This window comes from Oncorhynchus clarkii, unplaced genomic scaffold, assembly GCF_045791955.1.
Source record: "Oncorhynchus clarkii lewisi isolate Uvic-CL-2024 unplaced genomic scaffold, UVic_Ocla_1.0 unplaced_contig_9003_pilon_pilon, whole genome shotgun sequence".
In the NCBI taxonomy this organism is placed as follows: domain Eukaryota; kingdom Metazoa; phylum Chordata; class Actinopteri; order Salmoniformes; family Salmonidae; genus Oncorhynchus; species Oncorhynchus clarkii.
In genome coordinates this window covers 146,248-169,960 of record NW_027258025.1, presented here as the reverse complement: position 1 = coordinate 169,960, position 23,713 = coordinate 146,248, and the positions used below count along the sequence as shown (strand labels likewise).

General features: G+C 47.1%; 1 protein-coding gene across 2 annotated transcripts in view; it reads right to left on the bottom strand.

Annotated features, from left to right (window-relative positions):
* Window positions 1–23,713, bottom strand: part of LOC139394560 (beta-1-syntrophin-like) — a 57,902-nt gene that overhangs the window by 11,296 nt on the left and 22,893 nt on the right. For both annotated transcript variants that reach the window (XM_071142655.1, XM_071142656.1), the window contains exons 3-5: window positions 16,215–16,422; window positions 9,114–9,250; window positions 8,369–8,565 (exon numbers count right to left, since the gene is read on the bottom strand). In XM_071142655.1, coding sequence (XP_070998756.1) covers window positions 8,369–8,565; window positions 9,114–9,250; window positions 16,215–16,422 — 542 coding nt within the window. The remainder of the gene's footprint in view (window positions 1–8,368; window positions 8,566–9,113; window positions 9,251–16,214; window positions 16,423–23,713) is intronic.

Genomic DNA, 23,713 nt, shown 5'->3' with positions numbered 1-23,713 from the left:
TAGATGGTATAAAATACAGTATATACATGTGATATGAGTAATGTAAGATATGTAAACATTATTAAAGTGCCATTATTTAGAGTGGCATTGTATAAAGTGACTCGTGATCCATTTACTAAAGTGGCCAGTGATTGGGTCTCAATGTAGGCAGCAGCCTCTCTGAGGTAGTGATCGCTGTTTAGCAGTCTGATGGCCTTGAGATATAAGCTGTTTTTCAGTTTATCGGTCCCAGCTTTGATGCACCTGTACTGACCTCGTCTTCTGGATGGTAGTGGGGTGAACAGGCAGTGGCTCGGGTGGTTGATGTCCTCATTGATCTTTTTGGCCTTCCTGTGACATTGAGTGCTGTAGGTGTCATTGAGGGCAGGTAGTTTGCCCCCGGTGACGCGTTGTGCAGACCTCACCACCCTCTGGAGAGCCTTGCAGTTGAGGGCAGTGCAGTTGCCGTACCAGGCTGTGATACAGCCTGACAGGATGCTCTCGATTGTGCATCCGTAAAAGTTTGTCAAGGGTGACAAGCCAAATTTCTTCAGCCTCCTGAGATTGAAGAGGGACTGTTGCGCCTTCTTAACCACACTGTCTGTGTGGGTGGACCAATTCAGTTTGTCTGTGATGTGTACACCGAGGAACTTAAAACCTTCCTCCTTCTCCACTGCGGTCTCGTCGATGTGGATAGGGCGGTGCTCCCTCTGCTGTTTCCTGAAGTCCACAATCATCTCCTTTGTTTTGTTGACATTGAGTGAGAGGTTGTTTTCCAGGCACCACACTCCCATAGTCCACACCTCCTCCCTGTAGACTGTCTCATCATTGTTGGTAATCAAGCCCACTAATGTTGTGTTGTCTGCAAACTTGATGATTGAGTTGGAGGTGTGCATGGCCACCCAGTCGTGGGTGAACAGGGAGTACAAGACGGAGCTGAGCATGCACCCTTGTGAGGCCCCAATGTTGAGGGTCAGGGAAGTGAAGATGTTGTTTCCTACCTTCACCACCTGGGGGCGGCCCGTCAGAAAGTCCAGGATCCAATTGCACACGGTTGGGTTGAGACCCTGGGCCTCTAGCTTGATGATGAGCTTGGAGGGTACTATGGGGTTGAATGCTGAGCTGTAGTCAATGAACAGCATACTTACATAGGTATTCCTCTTGTCCAGATGGGACAGGGCAGTGTGCAGTGGGATGGCGATTGCATCGTCTGTGGACCTGTTGGGGAGGTATGCAAACTGAAGTGGGTCTAGGCTGGCCGGTAAGGTGGAGGTGATATGATCCTTGACTAGTCTCTCAAAGCACTTCATGATGACAGAAGTGAGTGCTACGGGGTGGTAGTCATTTAATTCAGTTATCTTTTCCGTCTTGGGAACAGGAACAATGGTAGCCATCTTGAAGCATGTAGGGACAACAGACTGGGATAGGGAGCGATTGAATATGTCCGTAAACACACCAGCCAGCTGGTCTGCGCATGCTCTGAGGACGTGGCTAGGGATGCCGTCTAGGCCAGCAGCCTTGCGAGGGTTAACATGTTTAAACGTTTTACTCACGTCGGCCACGGCGAAGGAGGTGGGGGGTGCAGTCCTTGTTAGCGGGCCTCGGCGGTGGCACTGTATTATCCTCAAAGCGGGCAAAGAAGGTGTTTAGTTTGTCTGGAAGCATGACGTCAGTGTTTGTGACGTGGTTGGTTTTCTTTTTGTAGTCTGTGATTTCCTGTAGACCCTGCCACTTATGTCTTGTGTCTTAGCCGTTGAATTGCAACTCCACCTTGTCCCTGTACTGGCATTTCGCTTGTTTGATTGCCTTGCAGAGGGAATAACTGTTTACTGTATATTCAGTCATATCACCAGACCTAATTCCATGGTTCAATGCGGTGGATCGCGCTTTCAGTTTTGCACGAATGCTGCCATCCATTCATGGTTTCTGGTTAGGGGAGGTTTTAATAGTCACAGTGGGTACATCATCTCCAATGCACAACACAATCACAGAGTCAGCGTATAGGTCGATGTTGCTCTCTGAGGCTGACAGGAACATTTCCAGTCCGCGTGATCAAAACAATCTTGAAGAGTGGCTTCCGATTGGTCGGGTCAGCGTTGAATGGCTCTCGTTCTCTTCTACTGGTACATCCTGTTTGAGTTTCTGCCTATAAGACGGTAGGAGCAAGATGGCGTTGTGGTCGGATTTGCCGAAGGGAGGGCGGGGGAGGTCTTTTTAAGCATCACAGAAGTTTGAGTAGCAGTGGTGGAGGGTATTGTCCATGCGCGTAGCGCAATCGATATGCTGGTAGAATTTAGGTAGCCTTGCTCTCAAATTCGCTTTGTTAAAATCTCCAGCTACAATAAATGCAGCCTCAGGATGTATGGTTTCCAGTTTGCGTATAGTCCAGTGAAGTTCCTTGATGGCCGTCTTGGTGTCTGCTTAAGGGGGAATGTACACAACTGTGACTATAACTGACGAGAATTCTCTTGGTATGTAAAATTTGATTGTAAGGAATTCTAGGTTGGGTGAGCAGAAGGATTTGAGTTCCTGTATGTCGTTATGATTACACCATAAGTCGTTAATCATAAAGCATACACCCCCGTCCTTCCTCTTCCCAGAGAGGTGTTTATCTCTGTCGGCGCGATGCATGGAGAAGCCCGGTGGCTGAACTGATTCCGACAACATATCCCGAGCCATGTTTCCGTGAAACAGAGAATGTTCCAATCTCTGATGTCTCTATGGAAGGCAACCGTTGCTCGAATTTCGTCTACCTTGTTGTCAAGACACTGGACATTGGCTAGTAGTATACTCGGGAGCGGTGGGCGATATGCACTTCTACGGAGCCTGACCAGGTGGCCGCTTTGTCTGCCCCTTCTGCATCGCCAATGTTTTGGGTCGACTACTGGAATTAGATCCATTGTCCTGGGTGGTGGTCCGAAACAGAGGATCCGCTTCGGGAAAGTTGTATTCCTGGTTGTAATGTTGGTAAGTTGACGTTGCTCTTATATCCAATAGTTCTTCCCGGCTCAATGTAATAAGATTTCCTGGCGTAACAATGTAAGAAATAATACATAAAAAAACGAAATACTGCATTGTTTCCTAAGAACTCGAAGCGAGGCAGCCATCTCTGTCAACGTCATCTATATAAACTCAGCAAAAAAAAAAAAGAAACGGCCCCTTTTCAGGACCCTGTCTTTCAAAGATAATTCGTAAAAATCCAAATAACTACACAGATCTTCATTGTAAAGGATTTAAACACTGTTTCCCATGCTTGTTCAATGAACCATAAACAATTAATAAACATGCACCCGTGGAACGGTCGTTAAGACACTAACAGCTTACAAACAGTAGGCAATTAAGGTCACAGTTATGAAAACTTAGGACACTAAAGAGGCCTTTCTACGGACTCTGAAAAACACCAAAAGAAAGATGCCCAGGGTCCCTGCTCATCTGCGTGAACGTGCCTTAGGTATGCTGCAAGGAGGCATGAGGACTGCAGATGTGGCCAGGGCAAGAAATTGCAATGTCCGTAATGAGAGACGCCTAAGACAGCGCTACAGGGTGACAGGACGGACAGCTGATCGTCCTCGCAGTGGCAGACCACGTGTAACAACACCTGCACAGGATCGGTACATCCGAACATCACACCTGCGGGACAGGTACAGGATGGCAACAACAACTGCCTGAGTTACACCAGGAACGCACAAAACCGGCATCAGTGCTCAGACTGTCCGCAATAGGTTGAGAGAGGCTGGACTGAGGGCTTGTAGGCCTGTTGTAAGGCAGGTCCTCACCAGACATCACCGGCAACAACGTCGCCTATGGGCACAAACCCCCCGTCTATGGACCAGACAGGACTGGCAAAAAGTGCTCTTCACTGACGAGTCGCGGTTTTGTCTCACCAGGGGTGATGGTCTGATTCGCGTTTATCATTGAAAGAATGAGCGTTACACCGAGGCCTGTACTCTGGAGCGGGATCGATTTGGAGGTGGAGGGTCCGTCATGGTCTGGGGCAGTGTGTCACAGCATCATCGGACTGAGCTTGTTGTCATTGCAGGCAATCTCAACGCTGTGCGTTACAGGGAAGACATCCTCCTCCCTCATGTGGTACCCTTCCTGCAGGCTCATCCTGACATGACCCTCCAGCATGACAATGCTACCAGCCATACTGCTCGTTCTGTGCGTGATTTCCTGCAAGACAGGAATGTCAGTGTTCTGCCATGGCCAGCGAAGTGCCCGGATCTCAATCCCATTGAGCACGTCTGGGACCTGTTGGATTGGAGGGTGAGGGCTAGGGCCCATTCCCCCCAGAAATGTCCGGGAACTTGCAGGTGCCTTGGTGGAAGAGTGGGGTAACATCTCACAGCAAGAACTGGCAAATCTGGTGCAGTCAATGACGAGGAGTGGCCACACCAGATACTGACTGTTACTTTTGATTTTGACCCCACCCCCCCTTTGTTCAGGGACACATTATTCAATTTCCGGTAGTCACATGTCTGGGGAACTTGTTCAGTTTATGTCTCAGTTGTTGAATCTTTTTATGTTCATACAAATATTTACACATGTTAAGTTTGCTGAAAATAAACACAGTTGACAGTGAGAGGACATTTCTTTTTTTGCTTTAAAAAAATTCTATACACTGTCCAGACATAGTATATTAGGTTCCCATTGTATACCCTCCTATGACAACAATGTTTAAGTGGGCCTAGCAAAGACAGCAAAGCTTATGTCTGACAGCTGATGCCATGTCACAATAAGTGAAGTGATATATGATCCATTCCTAAAGAGCTCTTAGTGAAAACAACATATTTGACGTGGTTCCCTGAGTCAATGGATCAGTAACAACATGTTGTGACGTGGTTCCCTGAGTCACTGGATCAGTAACAACATGTTGTGACATAGTTCCCTCAGACACTGGATCAGTAACAACATGTTGTGACATAGTTCCCTCAGACACTGGATCAGTAACAACATGTTACTGATAGTTCCCTCAGACACTGGATCAGTAACAACATGTTGTGACATAGTTCCCTGAGTCACTGGATCAGTAACAACATGTTGTGACATAGTTCCCTGAGTCACTGGATCAGTAACAACATGTTGTGACATAGTTCCCTGAGTCACTGGATCAGTAACAACATGTTGTGACATAGTTCCCTCAGTCACTGGATCAGTAACAACATGTTGTGACATAGTTCCCTCAGACACTGGATCAGTAACAACATGTTGTGACATGGTTCCCCGAGTCACTGGATCAGTAACAACATGTTGTGACATAGTTCCCTGAGTCACTGGATCAGTAACAACATGTTGTGACATAGTTCCCTGAGTCACTGGATCAGTAACAACATGTTGCGACGTGGTTCCCTGAGTCACTGGATCAGTAACAACATGTTGTGACATAGTTCCCTCAGACACTGGATCAGTAACAACATGTTGTGACATAGTTCCCTGAGTCACTGGATCAGTAACAACATGTTGTGACATAGTTCCCTGAGTCACTGGATCAGTAACAACATGTTGTGACGTGGTTCCCTCAGACACTGGATCAGTAACAACATGTTGTGACATAGTTCCCTGAGTCACTGGATCAGTAACAACATGTTGCGACGTGGTTCCCTGAGTCACTGGATCAGTAACAACATGTTGTGACATAGTTCCCTGAGTCACTGGATCAGTAACAACATGTTGTGACATAGTTCCCTGAGTCACTGGATCAGTAACAACATGTTGCGACGTGGTTCCCTGAGTCACTGGATCAGTAACAACATGTTGTGACATAGTTCCCTCAGACACTGGATCAGTAACAACATGTTGTGACATAGTTCCCTGAGTCACTGGATCAGTAACAACATGTTGTGACATAGTTCCCTGAGTCACTGGATCAGTAACAACATGTTGTGACGTGGTTCCCTGAGTCACTGGATCAGTAACAACATGTTGTGACATAGTTCCCTGAGTCACTGGATCAGTAACAACATGTTGCGACATAGTTCCCTCAGTCACTGGATCAGTAACAACATGTTGTGACATAGTTCCCTGAGTCACTGGATCAGTAACAACATGTTGTGACATAATTCGCTCAGACACTGGATCAGTAACAACATGTTGTGACATAGTTCCCTCAGTCACTGGATCAGTAACAACATGTTGTGACATAGTTCCCTCAGACACTGGATCAGTAACAACATGTTGTGACATAGTTCCCTCAGTCACTGGATCAGTAACAACATGTTGTGACATAGTTCCCTCAGACACTGGATCAGTAACAACACAGTTGATAAACACAGTTGATAAACACTGGGTTGCATCCCAAACAGCACCCTATTCCCCATAGGGCTCCAGTCAGATGTAGTATACTACTATACTGTATAGGTATTAGGGTGCTATTTGGGACACAGATTTGTTTTGACATGTTGTAATAAACTGAACTAAGTCAGTGAGTAAAATCCCTCCTCCATTTGTCTCTCCCATTCCCAACATGTGTCTGATCTCCACTGTAGCTTATGACAGAGGGTGAGGAGAGAGAGATCCTCCTTATAAATGGAGCAGCTGTTTAGCAGCTAAATAAAGCTGTGAAACGTGCAGGAAACTCTCTCCTCTCCTGGCTGGGTAGTGTGGACGTCTCTCACCTAATAGCTGTTTAGCAGCTAAATAAAGCTGTGAAAAGTGCAGGAAACTCTCTCCTCTCCTGGCTGGGTAGTGTGGACGTCTCTCACCTAACAGCTGTTTAGCAGCTAAATAAAACTGTGAAAAGTGCAGGAAACTCTCTCCTCACCTGGCTCGGTAGTGTGGACGTCTCTCACCTAACAGCTGTTTAGCAGCTAAATAAAGCTGTGAAAAGTGCAGGAAACTCTCTCCTCCCCTGGCTGGGTAGTGTGGACGTCTCTCACCTAACAGCTGTTTACATTTCCACTAGTGACGAGAGCTCTGCTCCTCTCTACCAGTCAGCTACAACAAGCCTGCAGCACACGTCCGGAACATCTCAGATAGCAGCATGTGTGTTTGTGTGGTAACAGGCATCTTCCAGCATGTAGCTCTAAAGTACCTGAAGGTTGGCCTGTTGTTGTGAGCAACGTGCTGAAACGATGGAAATACTTAATACACGACCAAAACATTGTAGTGACGCCAGTAAAAGTAATGTGAGCCATATTGAGAGAGAGAATATAACCCATATTTATGTTTATTTATTTTCCCTTTTGTACTTTAACTATTTGCACATTGTTACAATACTGTACATAGACATCATATTCCTCTGAAACATTTGTGAGTGTTATGTTTACTGTTCACTTTGATTGGTTATTTCACTTTTGTTTATCACACACACACACACACACACACACACACACACACACACATACATACCTCACAGACACATACAGACCTCACACACAGACCACACACACACACACACACACACACACACACACACAGACCACAGACACACAGACAGATCACACACAGACAGACCACACTGACCACACACAGACTACACACACACAGCCAGACCACACACACGCACAAGCAGACCACACACACAGACCACACTAACAGACCACACACACACACACAGGTCACACACACACAGGTCTCACACACACACACACACACACACACACACACACAGACAGACACAGACCACACACACACAGGATCTCACAGTGACATTCCGTTCCTTTCTCAATGTCTTCCATGTGACTGACCATCAGTAACTCCCCCTTACCAAATACTGCAGCTATGAGTACTGTACTGAGACTGACAAACCCGTCCATGTTACAACCACACTTAACATCACAACTAACCTTTGTTTTGAGTTACTCCCCAAGCTAATGTCTACCTAGGCTCACTGGTAGTGACTTGATTAATCAAGGCTTTAGCTCAGCGGGCTCACATAGTCTTATAGCAGGGTCGGTGTAGTGGTACTCACTGGTAGTGACTTGGTTAATCAAGGCTTTAGCTGAGTGGGCTCACATAGTCTTATAGCAGGGTCGGTGTAGTGGTACTCACTGGTAGTGACTTGGTTAATCAAGGCTTTAGCTCAGCGGGCTCACATAGTCTTATAGCAGGGTCGGTGTAGTGGTACTCACTGGTAGTGACTTGGTTAATCAAGGCTTTAGCTGAGTGGGCTCACATAGTCTTATAGCAGGGTCGGTGTAGTGGTACTCACTGGTAGTGACTTGGTTAATCAAGGCTTTAGCTCAGTGGGCTCACATAGTCTTATAGCAGGATCAGCGTAGTGTTACTCACCGGTAGTGACTTGGTTAATCAAGGCTTTAGCTCAGCGGGCTCACATAGTCTTATAGCAGGATCAGCGTAGTGTTACTCACCGGTAGTGACTTGGTTAATCAAGGCTTTAGCTCAGCGGGCTCACATAGTCTTATAGCAGGGTTGGTGTAGTGGTACTCACTGGTAGTGACTTCCTTGATCATCTGGGCAGAGGAGTGACAGCCCGTAACGATGTGCCTGGTCCACAGTGAAAGGTCCTGACAGGTCTCAGCTCTGAACAGGTGGGCCTCGATGCCCAGCCTGGTTCCCGTACGTGTGGCGAAGGACAGCTCCACGCCCGGCTGGGGAGAGCCTCGGTCGGGACCAGAGTGCACCAGCCTACAGACAGACACACATTCTGTTGTATTCTAAGTGCCTGCTGTTGAGAGAGACTAGCTAGTCAGGGCTGTAACCATATAACCCTCTTCACATCAAGGACATAAAGGTGTAATGATTGATAACATTATAAATAGTAACAGAGTTCTTGGCTGTGTTCAGTAATGGAAACATGTTGTGGACCTGTCCTCCAGTGCCACCTCATCTTTCACGTGTGTTCTGCACCATGAGGCCAATAGAGGGTAGGTATGTTCTGATTATTGCTGTGCCAATAGAGGGTAGATGTGTTCTGATTAATGCTTGGCCAATAGAGGGTAGATATGTTCTGATTAATGCTTGGCCAATAGAGGGTACGTGTGTTTGGAGTGGCGGAGGATTATCATGTGGTCATGGTTGGGTTGTTCAGGGTGGATGCTACTAACCATGTGGCTAAGATAAGATAAATGTGTTTTGCTATTTGACTAGCAGGAAGACGGTGTATTTTGCTTACTGTGTGGATAGCAGCAGCTATTTCTCTTGTGGCTAGCAGAGTGAGGGTGTGTGTAGCGTACCGTGTAGCTAACAGTGGGTATGTGTGTGCAGGGCTGTGCCAGGAAGCCTTCATGCGTGGAAGGCTGTGATAGAGGAGCAGGTCTTTCTCTGTCACCATCACCAGCACGGGCTTCCACTGCTGCTTCTCATTCTCTGTCTGGGAGAAAACACACCACACCATGTTAGAGTACTCTCTGTCTAGGAGAAAACACACCACACAGACCATGTTAGAATACTCTCTGTCTGGGAGAAAACACACCACACAGACCATGTTAGAATACTCTCTGTCTGGGAGAAAACACACCACACCATGTTAGAATACTCTCTGTCTGGGAGAAAACACACCACACCATGTTAGAATACTCTCTGTCTGGGAGAAAACACACCACACCATGTTAGAATACTCTCTGTCTGGGAGAAAACACACCACACAGACCATGTTAGAATACTCTCTGTCTGGGAGAAAATACACCACACCATGTTAGAATACTCTCTGTCTGGGTGAAAACACACCACACCATGTTAGAATACTCTCTGTCTGGGAGAAAACACACCACACCATGTTAGAATACTCTCTGTCTGGGAGAAAACACACCACACCATGTTAGAATACTCTCTGTCTGGGAGAAAACGCACCACACCATGTTAGAATACTCTCTGTCTGGGAGAAAACACACCACACCATGTTAGAATACTCTCTGTCTGGGAGAAAACACACCACACCATGTTAGAATACTCGCTGTCTGGGAGAAAACACACCACACCATGTTAGAATACTCTCTGTCTGGGAGAAAACGCACCACACCATGTTAGAATACTCTCTGTCTGGGAGAAAACACACCACACCATGTTAGAATACTCTCTGTCTGGGAGAAAACACACCACACCATGTTAGAATACTCTCTGTCTGGGAGAAAACACACCACACCATGTTAGAATACTCTCTGTCTGGGAGAAAACACACCACACAGACCATGTTAGAATACTCTCTGTCTGGGAGAAAACACACCACACCGTGTTAGAATACTCTCTGTCTGGGAGAAAACACACCACACCATGTTAGAATACTCTCTGTCTGGGTGAAAACACACCACACCATGTTAGAATACTCTCTGTCTAGGAGAAAACACACCACATCATGTTAGAATACTCTCTGTCTGGGAGAAAACACACCACACCATGTTAGAATACTCTCTGTCTGGGAGAAAACACACCACACAGACCATGTTAGAATACTCTCTGTCTGGGAGAAAACACACCACACAGACCATGTTAGAATACTCTCTGTCTGGGAGAAAACACACCACACAGACCATGTTAGAATACTCTCTGTCTAGGAGAAAACACACCACACCATGTTAGAATACTCTCTGTCTGGGAGAAAACACACCACACAGACCATGTTAGAATACTCTCTGTCTGGGAGAAAACACACCACACAGACCATGTTAGAATACTCTCTGTCTAGGAGAAAACACACCACACCATGTTAGAATACTCTCTGTCTGGGAGAAAACACACCACACAGACCATGTTAGAATACTCTCTGTCTGGGTGAAAACACACCACACAGACCATGTTAGAATACTCTCTGTCTGGGAGAAAACACACCACACCATGTTAGAATACTCTCTGTCTGGGAGAAAACACACCACACCATGTTAGAATACTCTCTGTCTGGGAGAAAACACACCACACAGACCATGTTAGAATACTCTCTGTCTGGGTGAAAACACACCACACAGACCATGTTAGAATACTCTCTGTCTGGGAGAAAACACACCACACCATGTTAGAATACTCTCTGTCTGGGAGAAAACACACCACACCATGTTAGAATACTCTCTGTCTGGGAGAAAACACACCACACAGACCATGTTAGAATACTCTCTGTCTGGGAGAAAACACACCACACAGACCATGTTAGAATACTCTCTGTCTGGGAGAAAACACACCACACCATGTTAGAATACTCTCTGTCTGGGAGAAAACACACCACACAGACCATGTTAGAATACTCTCTGTCTGGGAGAAAACACACCACACCATGTTAGAATACTCTCTGTCTGGGAGAAAACACACCACACCATGTTAGAATACTCTCTGTCTGGGAGAAAACACACCACACAGACCATGTTAGAATACTCTCTGTCTGGGAGAAAATACACCACACCATGTTAGAATACTCTCTGTCTGGGTGAAAACACACCACACCATGTTAGAATACTCTCTGTCTGGGAGAAAACACACCACACCATGTTAGAATACTCTCTGTCTGGGAGAAAACACACCACACCATGTTAGAATACTCTCTGTCTGGGAGAAAACGCACCACACCATGTTAGAATACTCTCTGTCTGGGAGAAAACACACCACACCATGTTAGAATACTCTCTGTCTGGGAGAAAACACACCACACCATGTTAGAATACTCTCTGTCTGGGAGAAAACACACCACACCATGTTAGAATACTCTCTGTCTGGGAGAAAACGCACCACACCATGTTAGAATACTCTCTGTCTGGGAGAAAACACACCACACCATGTTAGAATACTCTCTGTCTGGGAGAAAACACACCACACCATGTTAGAATACTCTCTGTCTGGGAGAAAACACACCACACCATGTTAGAATACTCTCTGTCTGGGAGAAAACACACCACACAGACCATGTTAGAATACTCTCTGTCTGGGAGAAAACACACCACACCGTGTTAGAATACTCTCTGTCTGGGAGAAAACACACCACACCATGTTAGAATACTCTCTGTCTGGGAGAAAACACACCACACCATGTTAGAATACTCTCTGTCTGGGAGAAAACACACCACACCATGTTAGAATACTCTCTGTCTGGGAGAAAACACACCACACCATGTTAGAATACTCTCTGTCTGGGAGAAAACACACCACACCATGTTAGAATACTCTCTGTCTGGGAGAAAACACACCACACCATGTTAGAATACTCTCTGTCTGGGAGAAAACACACCACACAGACCATGTTAGAATACTCTCTGTCTGGGAGAAAACACACCACACAGACCATGTTAGAATACTCTCTGTCTGGGAGAAAACACACCACACCGTGTTAGAATACTCTCTGTCTGGGTGAAAACACACCACACCATGTTAGAATACTCTTTCTCTGGGTGAAAACACACCACACCATGTTAGAATACTCTCTGTCTGGGAGAAAACACACCACACCATGTTAGAATACTCTCTGTCTGGGAGAAAACACACCACACAGACCATGTTAGAATACTCTCTGTCTGGGAGAAAACACACCACACAGACCATGTTAGAATACTCTCTGTCTGGGAGAAAACACACCACACAGACCATGTTAGAATACTCTCTGTCTAGGAGAAAACACACCACACCATGTTAGAATACTCTCTGTCTGGGAGAAAACACACCACACAGACCATGTTAGAATACTCTCTGTCTAGGAGAAAACACACCACACCATGTTAGAATACTCTCTGTCTGGGAGAAAACACACCACACAGACCATGTTAGAATACTCTCTGTCTGGGTGAAAACACACCACACAGACCATGTTAGAATACTCTCTGTCTGGGAGAAAACACACCACACCATGTTAGAATACTCTCTGTCTGGGAGAAAACACACCACACCATGTTAGAATACTCTCTGTCTGGGAGAAAACACACCACACAGACCATGTTAGAATACTCTCTGTCTGGGAGAAAACACACCACACAGACCATGTTAGAATACTCTCTGTCTGGGTGAAAACACACCACACAGACCATGTTAGAATACTCTCTGTCTGGGAGAAAACACACCACACCATGTTAGAATACTCTCTGTCTGGGAGAAAACACACCACACCATGTTAGAATACTCTCTGTCTGGGAGAAAACACACCACACAGACCATGTTAGAATACTCTCTGTCTGGGAGAAAACACACCACACAGACCATGTTAGAATACTCTCTGTCTAGGAGAAAACACACCACACAGAGTGACAGGCCACTGCTGTCATTTGCATGGGGGTTACTGGTGCAATGGAGGGAATGTTATGGACTAGAAAATACAATTTAGCAAGAGTGATAAGCACATAAAACTAACATCAAAGACACAACCTTGAATGTCTTCAGCATTTTTCTCTATGTAACTAAGTCTTAGTAACAAAATCTTGGTTATTTTTCACAGGAAGGGAATTTATACAGTTTATTAATCTTGGCCTGTAGATAAACTCTCAACTCCAAGACACCCAATACAACACCGGCTTGCATGACATTATACAGCATAACAATCCTCATTATGAAAGTTACAGCACAATCCTCATTTTGAAAGTTACAGCACAATCCTCATTATGAAAGTTACAGCACAATCCTCATTATGAACACCTAGTTACAGCACAATCCTCATTATGAACGCCTAGTTACAGCACAATCCTCATTATGAAAGTTACAGCACAATCCTCATTATGAAAGTTACAGCACAATCCTCATGATGAAAGTTACAGCACAATCCTCATAACCATGAGCCTCTTGTCTCACTATGAGGTCCTCAGCTAGTTGTGAGAACATATGATTCTGGTGGCCATAGGTCAATCCTATAACATTACCAACACATGTTGCCAAGTAACCATATTAAAACACCATATACAGGCTCACAAACGTAGCTCTAACTAAAGCCTACACAACCACATAGTTAGTGTGTAACAATCATTCAATGGAAAACGCTGCCACAGTATAATTGGCTATAGTATGAGAGTGAATATAAAGTCTGTGGTTAAAGCCAGGCTCAGGATGCACAGAGCAACCTCAACAAGGCTGTAAAACAATTCCTCTCCTCTCCTCTCCTCTCCTCTCCTCTCCTCTCCTGAACTCTCCCCTCCCCTCCCCTCCCCTCTCCTCTCCTCTCCTCTCCTGAACCCTCCCCTCCCCTCTCCTCTCCTCTCCTCTCCTCTCCATCACACAGCTAAGTAGAGACTGACTCCAGTCTGTAGTGTGTTGACCATCACATAGCTAAGTAGAGACTGACTCCAGTCTGTAGTGTGTTGACCATCACACAGCTAAGTAGAGACTCAGACTCCAGTCTGTAGTGTGTTGACCATCACACAGCTAAGTAGAGACTCAGACTCCAGCCTATAGTGTGTTGACCATCAGATAGCTAAGTAGAGACTGACTCCAGTCTGTAGTGTGTTGACCATCACATAGCTAAGTAGAGACTGACTCCAGTCTGTAGTGTGTTGACCATCACACAGCTAAGTAGAGACTCAGACTCCAGCCTGTAGTGTGTTGACCATCAGATAGCTAAGTAGAGACTCAGACTCCAGCCTGTAGTCTGTTGACCATCACACAGCTAAGTAGAGACTGACTCCAGCCTGTAGTGTGCTGACCATCACACAGCTAAGTAGAGACTCAGACTCCAGCCTGTAGTGTGCTGACCATCACACAGCTAAGTAGAGACTGACTCCAGTCTGTAGTGTGTTGACCATCACACAGCTAAGTAGAGACTGACTCCAGCCTGTAGTGTGCTGACCATCACACAGCTAAGTAGAGACTCAGACTCCTGAGTGTGTCAGATTGACGTTGTACAAAGGAACATGGGACGGCAGGCGAAGCCTAGGCAGACCACTCCACTCCACACACGCTGAAAGGCTTTAGGCCCTTATAATTATTCACAGACTCCAGAAACGGCATCCCAAATGGCACCATATTCCCTATATAGTGCACTAGGGTGCCATTTGGGACTCACAATGGGGCAGGCAGGCAGTAATACAAGAGGAACTCATTAAGAAGCCTGGAAAGCATCCTCTGGCTTGGCAGACTGACTGACTGACTGGCTGACTGGTTGACTGACTGCCCAAAGTTCAGGGCTATAGTCTACTCAGTATTAGCCGTCTCGCTCGCTCTCTGCCAGGCAGGCCCTGACTAATAAGAGAGTGATGAAAGAGGATTTAGAGGAGGACGAGGAGGGGGGAAAACCTGGAGTCACGCAGGGAAAAGTCACCTGGGATCAATAGCTGCTGTACTGTATAGAAGGAACACTACAAAGCCCCCATCCGGGCTTCTTCTGTTGGAAACTACTGCATCAGCTATACTGTATGAGGTTCCAAGAATGCTTGGCTCATCATCGTATAACTGCCTCACAAACATCACATATGAGTTATTATCAGAAGGTGGGCTGTGAAGGCATATTATAGGTCTGATTCACAAACATCACATATGAGTTATTATCAGAAGGTGGGCTGTGAAGGCATATTATAGGTCTGATTCACAAACATCACATATGAGTTATTATCAGAAGGTGGGCTGTGAAGGCATATTATAGGTCTGATTCACAAACATCACATATGAGTTATTATCAGAAGGTGGGCTGTGAAGGCATATTATAGGTCTGATTCACAAACATCACATATGAGTTATTATCAGAAGGTGGGCTGTGAAGGCATATTATAGGTCTGATTCACAAACATCACATATGAGTTATTATCAGAAGGTGGGCTGTGAAGGCATATTATAGGTCTGATTCACAAACATCACATATGAGTTATTATCAGAAGGTGGGCTGTGAAGGCATATTATAGGTCTGATTCACAAACATCACATATGAGTTATTATCAGAAGGTGGGCTGTGAAGGCATATTATAGGTCTGATTCACAAACATCACATATGAGTTATTATCAGAAGGTGGGCTGTGAAGGCATATTATAGGTCTGATTCACAAACATCACATATGAGTTATTATCAGAAGGTGGGCTGTGAAGGCATATTATAGGTCTGATTCACAAACATCACATATGAGTTATTATCAGAAGGTGGGCTGTGAAGGCATATTATAGGTCTGATTCACAAACATCACATATGAGTTATTATCAGAAGGTGGGCTGTGAAGGCATATTATAGGTCTGATTCACAAACATCACATATGAGTTATTATCAGAAGGTGGGCTGTGAAGGCATATTATAGGTCTGATTCACAAACATCACATATGAGTTATTATCAGAAGGTGGGCTGTGAAGGCATATTATAGGTCTGATTCACAAACATCACATATGAGTTATTATCAGAAGGTGGGCTGTGAAGGCATATTATAGGTCTGATTAATTCAAAAAAGTACAGAGTAGATCTTACCTTCTCAGCCAGCCAGCCCAGGTGTCTGATCTCTCTGCTCCCTGCGATTCCTGTTCTTCCCGTGTGCTCTTTGACCTCTGTGATGACCTTGTTGATGAGGTCAGAGGTCGCCGACTGCATGACCTCGAACCAGGCCTGGGCCGAGGCTGCGTCTCTACACCGTAACACCACCGTGTGCTTGGCGTCCGGAGAGTGCAGCTCTAACTGCCTGGAGGACACACAAACAGACGGAGAGACATTCACAAAGCTGTGAATTAGTTTTGTCACAGGCAAATAGCTCCCATAGCACAGCTTTCAGTGGACATGAGAAAAAGGCTTCTTCAGTTCAACAAAGACTACTTCCCTTTGAAGGGAAAGGAAGATGGCCCCTGTGTGCTTGATGATGTCCTGAGTGAATGGAAATGATCCCAAGCACCACTAAAAGACTGTTTCTCACAGCGTCTCTTCTTCTGGCTAAGATAAACATTTCCTTTGATGTACCTAGCACTGTGTACAGTGGGTGTGTATTTATTTACAGACCTGCTTACTCATCATGGGTTGATAAAGTTTGGTTTGTCACTTGTGGGATGTGCAGTAAGTTTCAAGCCTTTTTGGTATTGGAAACACTAGCTAAGGATGTTATGAATACATTCAGCTAACAACAAAAAATAAATCAAATGAACAAGGTTGAAGGAAACCGTTTTCACCTCAGACCTGGGCCTTGAGTATGACCACTGTTGATAAATCTACCTGTCATTAAATCAGAGACAGTGGGAGACCATGTTATCATGATGTCACAAACCACTAGATCAACTGCAGGTGCTCTCTCTCCTACTCACCCCCACCAACCCTCCCCCCACTCCCCAGTCCCCCACCACAGTTAAAAATAGAAACCAGAGACTTGATTGAGGAGAAACAGGCTGGCTGGCTGGCTTGGCTGGCTGTCTGGCTGGCTGGCTTGGCTGGCTGGCTGGTTCCTGGAAAGAGGCCCAAGCTCTCCCCCAGACCTGCTGGGTTCAAAGACTATTTGGAATCATTTTGTATACTTTGAGCGTTTGCTTTAGTCTGCCTGGAGTGCCAGATGGGTGGGCATTGCATTTACAAGCTCAACCAAGCACAACTAAAACATTTGAAAGACTTCAAATAGTATTTGAACCCAGGTGTGTTCTCCCCATTCAAGGCCCATCCACATCCAGGCAGGTCATCTCTCCAACATGGGACACTAACTGCTGAGCCATTAAAGAAGCCAAGGCCAGATTTAGAAAGTGGACTCACTGTGTGGCAAATCTTTCAATGCCTTTCCTGGTCAATGATGGTCTGTCTGCCTGTTCGTTTTCCACTGACAAACTGCTTTTTATTTGAGAGAAAAAAAACTGCTCGCAAAAGGCAAATATCTCAAGTTAAAATAAGCATGCAAAAACTGTTTTACACTTGAGCATCGTTCTCTCTCTCTCTCTCTCTCTCTCTCTCTCTCTCTCTCTCTCTCTCTCTCTCTCTCTCTCTCTCTCTCTCTCTCTCTCTCTCTCTCTCTCTCTCTCTCTCTCTCTCTCTCTCTCTCTCTCTCTCTCTCTCTCTCTCTCTCTCTCTCTCTCTCTCTCTCTCCTCTCTCTCTCTGTCTCCAGAGAGGAGAGTTTCCTCCCTTCTCAGACAGATGTACTGCATCTCTCTCTCTCTGTCTCCAGACTCTCTTCCAGAGAGAGAGAGAGAGAGATGCAGTAAATCTGTCTGAGGAGGGAGGAAACTCTCTCCTCTCCTGGCTGGGTAGTGTGGACGTCTCTCACCTAACAGCTGTTTACATTTCCACTAGTGACGAGAGCTCTGCTCCTCTCTACCAGTCAGCTACAACAAGCCTGCAGCACACGTCCGGAACATCTCAAATAGCAGCATGTGTGTTTGTGTGGTAACAGGCATCTTCCAGTATGTAGCTCTAAAGTACCTGAAGGTTGGCCTGTTGTTGTGAGCAACGTGCTGAAACGATGTAAATACTTAATACACGACCAAAACATTGTAGTGACGCCAGTAAATATCACTCAATACAAACAAATGCTAGGTTGTGGTAGTGTGCGATTTACATCTGATGTGTTTTGGGACAGACTGTATAAAGCATTCACTACTTTGATGGTTATATTGTCATGTGTGTTACTGTCGTTCTACTGTTAGTGTGATACTGCAACACTGACAACAGAGGTAAGACCTATGTGCTGTAAAAGTGATATTTAATTTTTGTTATAAACACACAAAAAAACGATTTGCTTTGTTAATATGGGGTATTGTGTGTAGATTAATGAGGATTTTTTGTTTATTTTTTCATTTTAGAATAAGACTGTAGATAGAAAACTGTGGAAAGAGTCAAGGGGTCTGAATACTTTCTGAATGCACTGTATGTGAGCCATTGGCTCGTCATTAAGTAGGTTAGCTGTGGTCTAACCCCTCAGTGACTGATTTCCTCTTCATAGTGGTTCATCTCACAGACCAAAGAGCATAGACATAGAACTACTAGAACTGTGGGACAATTCACTTTCTAGTCAAATTGCCATGGCTCTGAGGGCCTTCCCCTTCTACTAATTATATTTCTGTGACACAGCACATAGGTCTTACCTCTGTTGTCAGTGTTGCAGTATCACACTAACAGGAAAACGACAGCAACTAAAATGACAATATAACCATCAAAGTAGTGATGTTTGTGTGTCAAATCTAAATGACTGTATAAAGACGAGGCCTGCCTAAATGACTGTATAAATACCAGGCCTGTCTAAATGACTGTATAAATACCAGGCCTGTCTAAATGACTGTATAAATACCAGGCCTGTCTAAATGACTATAAATACCAGGCCTGTCTAAATGACTGTATAAATACCAGGCCTGTCTAAATGACTGTATAAATACCAGGCCTGTCTAAATGACTGTATAAATACCAGGCCTGTCTAAATGACTGTATGAATACCAGGCCTGTCTAAATGACTGTATAAATACCAGGCCTGTCTAAATGACTGTATAAATACCAGGCCTGTCTAAATGACTGTATAAATACCAGGCCTGTCTAAATGACTATAAATACCAGGCCTGTCTAAATGACTATAAATACCAGGCCTGTCTAAATGACTGTATAAATACCAGGCCTGTCTAAATGACTGTATAAATACCAGGCCTGTCTAAATGACTGTATAAATACCAGGCCTGTCTAAATGACTGTATAAATACCAGGCCTGTCTAAATGACTATAAATACCAGGCCTGTCTAAATGACTGTATAAATACCAGGCCTGTCTAAATGACTGTATAAATACCAGGCCTGTCTAAATGACTGTATAAATACCAGGCCTGTCTAAATGACTGTATAAATACCAGGCCTGTCTAAATGACTGTATAACGACCAGGCCTGTCTAAATGACTGTATGAATACCAGGCCTGTCTAAGTGACTGTATAAATACCAGGCCTGTCTAAATGATTGTATAAATACCAGTATCTAAGTCTAAGGCCATAGACTCAGATCCTCCCGATGCTCCAGTGTGAGGGGGGACGTGGACTCGCTGTAAAGGATGGGCTCAGGGCGATCGAGTTCCTGGTCGGGTGGAGGTGTCTGCCTCGGATAGGTTAAAGATGAGGAGGTAAGGGAGGATGGCAAAGTCAGATCCATAACTTTGGGATAAAATAGAACCGTAAAATTGTACTGTGCGGCGGCAGGTAGCCTAGTGGTTAGAGTGTAGGGGGGGTAGGTAGCCTAGTGGTTAGAGTGTAGGGGCAGGCAGGTAGACTAGTGGTTAGAGTGTAGGGGCAGACAGGTAGCCTAGTGGTTAGAGTGTAGGGGCGGCAGGTAGCCTAGTGGTTAGAGTGTAGGGGCGGCAGGTAGCCTAGTGGTTAGAGTGTAGGGGCGGGCAGGTAGCCTAGTGGTTAGAGTGTAGGGGCGGCAGGTAGCCTAGTGGTTAGAGTGTAGGGGCGGGCAGGTAGCCTAGTGGTTAGAGTGTAGGGGGCAGGTAGCCTAGTGGTTAGCGGGCAGGTAGTAGTGGTTAGAGTGTAGGGGCGGCAGGTAGCCTAGTGGTTAGAGGGTAGGGGCGGCAGGTAGCCTAGTGGTTAGAGTGTAGGGACGGCAGGTAGCCTAGTGGTTAGAGTGTAGGGGCGGGCAGGTAGCCTAGTGGTTAGAGTGTAGGGGCGGCAGGTAGACTAGTGGTTAGAGGGTAGGGGCGGCAGGTAGACTAGTGGTTAGAGTGTAGGGATGGCAGGTAGCCTAGTGGTTAGAGTGTAGGGGCGGGCAGGTAGCCTAGTGGTTAGAGTGTAGGGGCGGCAGGTAGCCTAGTGGTTAGAGTGTAGGGGCAGGCAGGTAGACTAGTGGTTAGAGTGTAGGGGTGGCAGGTAGCCTAGTGGTTAGAGTGTAGGGACGGCAGGTAGCCTAGTGGTTAGAGTGCAGGGGCGGCAGGTAGCCTAGTGGTTAGAGTGTAGGGACGGCAGGTAGCCTAGTGGTTAGAGTGTAGGGGCAGGCAGGTAGCCTAATGGTTAGAGTGTAGGGACGGCAGGTAGCCTAGTGGTTAGAGTGGAGGGACAGCAGGTAGCCTAGTGGTTAGAGTGGAGGGACGGCAGGTAGCCTAGTGGTTAGAGTGTAGGGACGGCAGGTAGCCTAGTGGTTAGAGTGGAGGGACGGCAGGTAGCCTAGTGGTTAGAGTGTAGGGGCACGCAGGTAGCCTAGTGGTTAGAGTGTAGGGGCGGCAGGTAGCCTAGTGGTTAGAGTGTAGGGACGGCAGGTAGCCTAGTGGTTAGAGTGTAGGGGCAGGCAGGTAGCCTAGTGGTTAGAGTGGAGGGACGGCAGGTAGCCTAGTGGTTAGAGTGTAGGGGCAGGCAGGTAGCCTAGTGGTTAGAGTGGAGGGACGGCAGGTAGCCTAGTGGTTAGAGTGTAGGGGCAGGCAGGTAGCCTAGTGGTTAGAGTGTAGGGACGACAGGTAGCCTAGTGGTTAGAGTGTAGGGGCAGGCAGGTAGCCTAGTGGTTAGAGTGTAGGGGCGGCAGGTAGCCTAGTGGTTAGAGTGTAGGGGCAGGCAGGTAGACTAGTGGTTAGAGTGTAGGGGTGGCAGGTAGCCTAGTGGTTAGAGTGTAGGGACGGCAGGTAGCCTAGTGGTTAGAGTGCAGGGGCGGCAGGTAGCCTAGTGGTTAGAGTGTAGGGACGGCAGGTAGCCTAGTGGTTAGAGTGTAGGGGCAGGCAGGTAGCCTAATGGTTAGAGTGTAGGGACGGCAGGTAGCCTAGTGGTTAGAGTGGAGGGACAGCAGGTAGCCTAGTGGTTAGAGTGGAGGGACGGCAGGTAGCCTAGTGGTTAGAGTGTAGGGACGGCAGGTAGCCTAGTGGTTAGAGTGGAGGGACGGCAGGTAGCCTAGTGGTTAGAGTGTAGGGGCACGCAGGTAGCCTAGTGGTTAGAGTGGAGGGACGGCAGGTAGCCTAGTGGTTAGAGTGTAGGGGCAGGCAGGTAGCCTAGTGGTTAGAGTGTAGGGACGACAGGTAGCCTAGTGGTTAGAGTGTAGGGGCAGGCAGGTAGCCTAGTGGTTAGAGTGTAGGGGCGGCAGGTAGCCTAGTGGTTAGAGTGTAGGGGCAGGCAGGTAGCCTAGTGGTTAGAGTGTAGGGACGGCAGGTAGCCTAGTGGTTAGAGTGTAGGGGCAGGCAGGTAGCCTAGTGGTTAGAGTGGAGGGACGGTAGGTAGCCTAGTGGTTAGAGTGTAGGGGCGGGCAGGTAGCCTAGTGGTTAGAGTGTAGGGACGACAGGTAGCCTAGTGGTTAGAGTGTAGGGACGACAGGTAGCCTAGTGGTTAGAGTGTAGGGGCGGCAGGTAGCCTAGTGGTTAGAGTGTAGGGACGGCAGGTAGCCTAGTGGTTAGAGTGGAGGGACGGTAGGTAGCCTAGTGGTTAGAGTGTAGGGGCGGGCAGGTAGCCTAGTGGTTAGAGTGTAGGGACGACAGGTAGCCTAGTGGTTAGAGTGTAGGGACGACAGGTAGCCTAGTGGTTAGAGTGTAGGGGCGGCAGGTAGCCTAGTGGTTAGAGTGTAGGGACGGCAGGTAGCCTAGTGGTTAGAGTGTAGGGGCAGGCAGGTAGCCTAGTGGTTAGAGTGGAGGGACGGCAGGTAGCCTAGTGGTTAGAGTGTAGGGACGGCAGGTAGCCTAGTGGTTAGAGTGGAGGGACGGCAGGTAGCCTAGTGGTTAGAGTGTAGGGACGGCAGGTAGCCTAGTGGTTAGAGTGTAGGGGCGGGCAGGTAGTCTAGTGGTTAGAGTGGAGGGACGGCAGGTAGCCTAGTGGTTAGAGTGTAGGGACGGCAGGTAGCCTAGTGGTTAGAGTGGAGGGACGGCAAGTAGCCTAGTGGTTAGAGTGTAGGGGCACGCAGGTAGCCTAGTGGTTAGAGTGGAGGGACGGCAGGTAGCCTAGTGGTTAGAGTGTAGGGGCAGGCAGGTAGCCTAGTGGTTAGAGTGTAGGGACGACAGGTAGCCTAGTGGTTAGAGTGTAGGGGCAGGCAGGTAGCCTAGTGGTTAGAGTGTAGGGGCACGCAGGTAGCCTAGTGGTTAGAGTGGAGGGACGGCAGGTAGCCTAGTGGTTAGAGTGTAGGGGCAGGCAGGTAGCCTAGTGGTTAGAGTGTAGGGACGACAGGTAGCCTAGTGGTTAGAGTGTAGGGGCAGGCAGGTAGCCTAGTGGTTAGAGTGTAGGGGCGGCAGGTAGCCTAGTGGTTAGAGTGTAGGGGCAGGCAGGTAGCCTAGTGGTTAGAGTGTAGGGACGGCAGGTAGCCTAGTGGTTAGAGTGTAGGGGCAGGCAGGTAGCCTAGTGGTTAGAGTGGAGGGACGGTAGGTAGCCTAGTGGTTAGAGTGTAGGGGCAGGCAGGTAGCCTAGTGGTTAGAGTGTAGGGACGGCAGGTAGCCTAGTGGTTAGAGTGTAGGGGCAGGCAGGTAGCCTAGTGGTTAGAGTGTAGGGGCGGCAGGTAGCCTAGTGGTTAGAGTGTAGGGACGGCAGGTAGCCTAGTGGTTAGAGTGTAGGGGCAGGCAGGTAGCCTAGTGGTTAGAGTGGAGGGACGGCAGGTAGCCTAGTGGTTAGAGTGTAGGGACGGCAGGTAGCCTAGTGGTTAGAGTGGAGGGACGGCAGGTAGCCTAGTGGTTAGAGTGTAGGGACGGCAGGTAGCCTAGTGGTTAGAGTGTAGGGGCGGGCAGGTAGTCTAGTGGTTAGAGTGGAGGGACGGCAGGTAGCCTAGTGGTTAGAGTGTAGGGACGGCAGGTAGCCTAGTGGTTAGAGTGGAGGGACGGCAGGTAGCCTAGTGGTTAGAGTGTAGGGGCACGCAGGTAGCCTAGTGGTTAGAGTGGAGGGACGGCAGGTAGCCTAGTGGTTAGAGTGTAGGGGCAGGCAGGTAGCCTAGTGGTTAGAGTGTAGGGACGACAGGTAGCCTAGTGGTTAGAGTGTAGGGGCAGGCAGGTAGCCTAGTGGTTAGAGTGTAGGGGCACGCAGGTAGCCTAGTGGTTAGAGTGGAGGGACGGCAGGTAGCCTAGTGGTTAGAGTGTAGGGGCAGGCAG